At 39.1% G+C, this 6,087-nt stretch overlaps 1 protein-coding gene across 1 annotated transcript; it reads left to right on the forward strand.

The window, feature by feature from the left end:
- The first annotated feature begins 299 nt into the window (after positions 1 to 299).
- gpa33a (glycoprotein A33 (transmembrane), paralog a) lies at positions 300 to 5,379 on the forward strand. Its single transcript, XM_034109423.1, has 7 exons — positions 300 to 442; positions 1,206 to 1,369; positions 1,483 to 1,699; positions 2,172 to 2,336; positions 2,912 to 3,028; positions 3,130 to 3,259; positions 3,849 to 5,379. Exons 1-7 carry the CDS (start codon positions 403 to 405, stop codon positions 4,357 to 4,359), a joined length of 1,344 nt encoding a protein of 447 aa, XP_033965314.1. The 5' UTR covers positions 300 to 402; the 3' UTR covers positions 4,360 to 5,379.
- The last annotated feature ends 708 nt before the right edge of the window (positions 5,380 to 6,087 follow it).

A 6,087-nucleotide genomic window follows, 5' to 3' on the forward strand; every position in this document is an offset into this window, starting at 1 on the left:
AAAAGTTATAAGCCTACTTTAGAGGATTCTCGTTAATCAATTTGGGTCGATTTGGAAACAGTATTGCTGATGTTAAATCAACCCTCAGAAAACGTCCAGCCAAGGAGTAGGCTATCTCAAAAGACTGAAGTATAGACACATGCATTTGGGGCAAGCAGTCACACGCCAGGTGGGTGGGTAAAGAATGTTACCTGCAGGAGCTGCAGCGATTGGCTGTGGGAGCTGTCAGTCACTCGTACGCGGCGGGCGCACCCATTGGGCGCATCACTCTCAAGTCTCTGTGGGGTTTCGATGCATTGCAAGTAGGCCTCTGGTCAGCTGCGGTTCCCTGTTTGATTTAAGAGCAAACAACCACTCAAAGAATAACCAGTGAGTTAGTTTGAGAAAATTAAAGCCTTGGCAATGGAGAGGAGGATGTATACATTGACTCTGCTATCTCTGGGTGAGTATTCCTTCTGCAAGAAAAAAACGTTTGCTTCCTTTCCTTTGCACCTTACCGAGCTGCCACACCTGTTTACGTTCCTTCAGGTATTCGGAGACCGAGCATAGCTACCTGCTTATGCGGGCGACATGGGTGATTGGGCTGTGGACAAGTAATCAGTTCAAATGAATGATACAAAAATAAGCTTAGTAAAATTTACAAATCTTGGGAAGATCCTGAATTCAACATTATCAATAGTCACATCCCAGGTTTGGAGTTGCCTTTTGTCAAGGCATGGTTTCTAAAAATGCATACGAGACTTATTTCAAGATGATGGGTATCATCATTAAAAAAAACTAAATATTGATTACTTTCAGGGTAAAATACCAATGTATCTTTTCTATGTACAAACACTTTTCCAGATTGGCGTTTTGATTTGTTTGATAGATGGTAGCCTACACAATCAAACGATATCAACATAAATTCAGTTTACTTTCTTTGAAGGATCAGAAAACGAGAAAATATTAACGAACCTGTGATTTATTTATTTTTACAACGGACTTGTTTTGTTTGTGTATGTGCATGGGAGGGGTGGGTGGGGTAATACGTTATTTGTGCAATTCTGGTTTGCTGCTGAATCATCCCCAGTGAAGACACACTTTACACAGATGCCGTAATGTGTGATAAACATTATAAATTCACTGCGGTTTACTTTTTTAAATAAATGACAAGCACTTCAAGCCTTATTGTGATAACCAGTATTCTCCTTTTTTCAATGTGACAGTGTTGTCAGGTGTCGGTGCCGTTTTTGTGAGCATCCCCGAGAAAGTATATGAGTTTGCCAGGGGGGACAACATCACAATACCCTGCACCTTTAAACCAAAAGGCCCCCCTAAATATGTTGTCATTTTATGGTCTGTTGAAGCTGCAGTAGTTGGTGCTAAAGAGGTAAGATACTACAATGTGTTTATGTGTGTGCATGAGTATGTTTCTTTATTATCTGATAAGAAGAGTTTTTCCCCCTATTTTACTGTTCCTCTGATGCACTTGTTTTCTTGAAGATCAACATCGTCACCTATTATTCTGATGATGATACCACTGACATAAAAGCGCTGTATGAGGGTCGGTTGTCCCTGGATGTAGATGTTCCCGCGGGGAAGGCCAACCTGAAACTCTCCAACATCAAACTAGAAGACAACAAGTTGTTTGAGTGTCGTCTTCTGATCCCTTTAGATGATGAGGGCACCCCAGCCGCCACTACACGTTTGGTGGTTCTAGGTAACATTTTATTTGTTTAAAAATAATGATTCTGCATTTAAGTGTTCATAGGTGCAAGGACTAGCATCTTGTATGTTGGATTTGGCATACCATACAGTATAATATCAGGTGTCATACTATAACTTTGAAAGATGTTTAAGTTCAGTCAGTATTGTTCTTTGCATTTAAATGTTCTCTAATCCATTGCAAAATGGCCTGCAAATAAAAAAAAAGTGTAAATCAACATGTGAAAGTAGATCCTCAAAAGGTCTCTTCCTGTTTTAACCATTTTGCCACCTGCTACTTTGTTGCCAGGCGGAAGCGATATGTTTCAACAATCATTCTCCACATTAACGGCCTAAATAGAAAAAAAAGTGTATAATTTTGTATTCTCTAATAATATATTCTTCTCATGATGTAATAGATTCTGCACTCTATATTTCATCTGAAGACATATTTTCAAGGACAAATTACACTTATTTTTTTCTTCTAGTGGCTCCATCTACTCCCATCTGCAAGATGCAGGGTAAGGCAGAGTACGGCAAGAACGTCAACCTGACCTGCCTGTCTAAGGAAGGTTCCCCTACACCCACCTATACATGGCAAAGTCAAGATGTCAGGAGCATGCCTCGTGTTCGTGACCCCAGAACCACAGACAGTAAGTGTCATTGTCTGTCTGGCCTATCAACACTTTATCTTTATTGTTAATATTGATTTAGTCCTCTTGTATCTCAACAGGGCCTTCCTGGCCCTATATACGAGATCTCTTCTTCGAAGGAGTCCTGGTCAAAATGACAGCACTAGTTTACCTTGTCAAATCACTACAATGCATGGAAACAATGCAAAAGAAAGAGTAAAACATGTGATTCACATAGTCAAAGATAAAGTCAACTGCATCTCATACAGGGTTTATGTACTTCTGCAAATGTATGGTCTGTGGTGTCAGCATCACTTGTAGCCCATACGTCCCTGCATCTCTAATGTGGAATCCGACCCATAATAATGCAAGTTTAGATATTTAAACATTTTAAATAATCAAATACATGCTTTCATAACAAATAAATAATACAAAATAAATATTTCAATTTCTTAGTTTTGAAAAAAAATGATTGAACTTCTTTTTCTTTCTTCTTTAAAAATAAAGAAAAGTATTGTGAAGAATATGTAGTCAATTAAAAGATAAAATCATTATGGCAGTGATGTGCATAATGTGACCATCTCTTTGTCTTTCAGAGGGAGGCATACTGTCTCTGTATAATATCTCCAAAGATACATCTGGATACTACATCTGCACCTCAACAAACAAAATCCGCTCTGCTTCCTGCAACATCACCCTCACAGTCATGCCACGTGAGAAAAACTTTCTAATAGCAGATTTGTATACGAAAATTGTTGTGAGAAGAGAACTGAGTATTCCCAATAAAAACATTATTGTTCTTCCACTCCTACAGCTTCCATGAACATTGGGTCCACTGCAGGAATCATTGGTGGAGTGGTTGCCCTGTTGATAGTACTCATCATCGTCATCTATTGCTGCTGCTGCAGGAAGAAGAAGAAGAAGGAGGAGGAATACACAATGGGGTAAAGATGTTCTCCCTTACACTGACTGAACAAGATGCTGTTATATGATAACCGGAAAAATCAGACAGCCTTCTGTCAACCGAGAAACATACTCGCTGAAACATATTTAAAAAAGAATATTATAACAGCAGACTACATGTTTGTACCAAAACACTTCCAAAACTGCTTATTACCAACAGACCTTTATGAAAAAGGAAGCTGCAAGTCAATGTTTCACATAAATAAGCTTCAGAAACTTCTTCTGATATACACAGCCATATTCGCTCCATTTGGACAAATGTTCAAGTCATGTTTATTTCTGTATCTCTAGCTCTAGTCTTGCCAAATGTGGCTAATAGATCATTTGGATCAGATAACAGGTGCTGTTGGCCTAGGCAGTTGACAATGGTGCTTATGTGAAAGGTTCAAGCTTTTTTTAATATTACGTTTTTGTTTTGTTTTGGCAAGACTACATTAAATATTTCAAGAACCAACCCGATTCAGCTAAGCTGGTTTCAAGGCAGCTAGTCTTCGGTGAAAGCTATTTTCCAGGAGAACATTGCCATAGAAAAAAATAACAATAGCTGACTGTTATGTGTTCCCTTTCCAGAGTTCGTGAGGAAGAGTTCAGTGACAAAGAGCCAGCTAGGAATGGTGATGGTCGCCGTCCTGATGGGCACGAGGACCCCCAAGGTTATGATGACTCCAGCGTGAGGAGGAGCCCTGTTGAGCGCAACGACCGCAACGAGGAACGGAGTGAGCGCGACTACGATCGCCACAAGGATAATGAGGATGGGCGCAGCGATTATAACGACCGTCGCAGCGACTATGACGATCGGCGCAGCGACTACGACGATCGACGCAGTGACTACGGCGATCGGCGCGACAGGCCGAGTGACCGCAATGAGCGTTACGATGACGACCCCCACCATGATGACCGAAGAGACCGTCGTTCTGATGTTGATGACCGAAGAGACCGTCGTTCTGATGTTGATGACCGCTATGATGACCGAAGAGACCGTCGTTCTGATGTTGATGACCGCTATGATGAGCCCTATGATGATCGTGACAGACCACCAGTGCCAGCCAATAAGCCAACTAGGAGGCAAAATGACGAGTAAAGCATCCAACCTGTATCAACTGCCTTCTTCCAACTTCTGGTTTATCTCCTTGGGCTTTACTCCAATGGCAGCCAGTAATCTCACACTCAAGGTGTGACCTGATTGGCTAAAACGCCACAACTATACTAACATTTAGTGGGAGCATAATCTGTCCTTTTTAGGGTGAAGTTGTTTTTGAGAGGATCATTTGAAGAAGAGCAGGAAGCAAAATGGCAGCCACAAAGCCTATCTGATCCATTTTAAACAGAGTGGGCTGGGTCAGCCTAGGGCATGATCTGTATTTTTTTTTTATACCAAAACGCATGTCATACCCCCAGAAAAAAGTTTTTCTAATCAAGAAATTAGCTGGTATTTTATCTTTAAACTCAACAACACCATTGCATTGTTGCATAACAACATGCTGAAGCAAGGCCTTGTTATGTGTGGTTTCTGCTGTTGGGTGTAACTGGTGGTGGTTTTTCTTTTCTTTTTTTTGGAACCTACCTCCACACAAAATACTTCAATTTTTCTCACACGAATGATGTGTTTATTTCAGTTAGACACCGTCAATACTTGTATAGTATACTGAGCCTGTTAAATGTCCTCCCTATTTGGTGCGTCTAATTTTTCAAACCATGACATTAGAAACTAGAACTAGAACTTATTTTTCTTCTTCTTTTTTTTTAAATCACAAATTAAATTAGCATTATTTAATACAGATTTTTCTATAATTGAACATGTGCAGTATAAAACATCCTTTACCATGCCACCTTCAAAGTTGTTGTTCTTATGTTTTTAATAGGTTCCTATTAAATGATGGCAAATGTACAAAATACTACTATTTTATCTCAACAATGGTAATGTTATCTGTTTTATATTTGGATTTATGTTGTGAACATTGTGTGATGCATTCCATTCCTGAATTATGCTGTAAAAATTAAACTTAAATAAAAAAACAACTTTTTTCTACTATGAAACTTGAACACTAGGTGGCAACAGTACACCAAACAATGTACGGTAATCCTCTATGATCACATGATGTAATTGATGGCAGGTGAAAACTAAAATATATTAGGCCTAGTGCCGGTTGAAGTATTATTTATTTATGTAATGTAGTGGATTCATTAAAGTCCTAACTTCTTTTATTACCCTCCCTCCATCACCGCCACTATCCATTGTCTGGAAAGAGCGTCTCTGCGGCGTGAAGTTACAGGGCGAGGCAGGCAACTAGTGCAGGGATCATTTGGACTTCAAAATAAAACGGTAAAATGTAACCTCAATAACATACAAGCAAGCAGCTGGATATTATTTTCATTGATGCCTAAAGTCTATTGACATAACCCACCTCATCTTTCAAACGATGCTAACACGTTTTTGGCTAGGACTCGTCTCTTGGCTATGTTGTTATTTTTAATATTTGCCATTTTGTTCCAATATTGGATGGGGATTGGTGGTACTGTGTAAAATGTCGCTGGGTAACATAAACTACACTGTTTTCTAGCAACTGAACTTGACAACATTATGTTCTCATTAAATGATGGCAAATGTACAAAATACTACTATTTTATCTCAACAATGGTAATGTTATCTGTTTTATATTTGGATTTATGTTGTGAACATTGTGTGATGCATTCCATTCCTGAATTATGCTGTAAAAATTAAACTTAAATAAAAAAACAACTTTTTTCTACTATGAAACTTGAACACTAGGTGGCAACAGTACACCAAACAATGTACGGTAATCCTCTA

Source organism: Pseudochaenichthys georgianus, chromosome 3, assembly GCF_902827115.2.
Source record: "Pseudochaenichthys georgianus chromosome 3, fPseGeo1.2, whole genome shotgun sequence".
NCBI classification, from domain to species: domain Eukaryota; kingdom Metazoa; phylum Chordata; class Actinopteri; order Perciformes; family Channichthyidae; genus Pseudochaenichthys; species Pseudochaenichthys georgianus.

Coding starts and splice junctions, on each gene's coding strand:
- gpa33a (XM_034109423.1), top strand. CDS start 403: ATGGAGAGGAGGATGTATACATTGACTCTGCTATCTCTGG. Junction 443..1,205: donor ATTGACTCTGCTATCTCTGG/GTGAGTATTCCT, acceptor TCAATGTGACAG/TGTTGTCAGGTGTCGGTGCC. Junction 2,337..2,911: donor TGACCCCAGAACCACAGACA/GTAAGTGTCATT, acceptor TTTGTCTTTCAG/AGGGAGGCATACTGTCTCTG.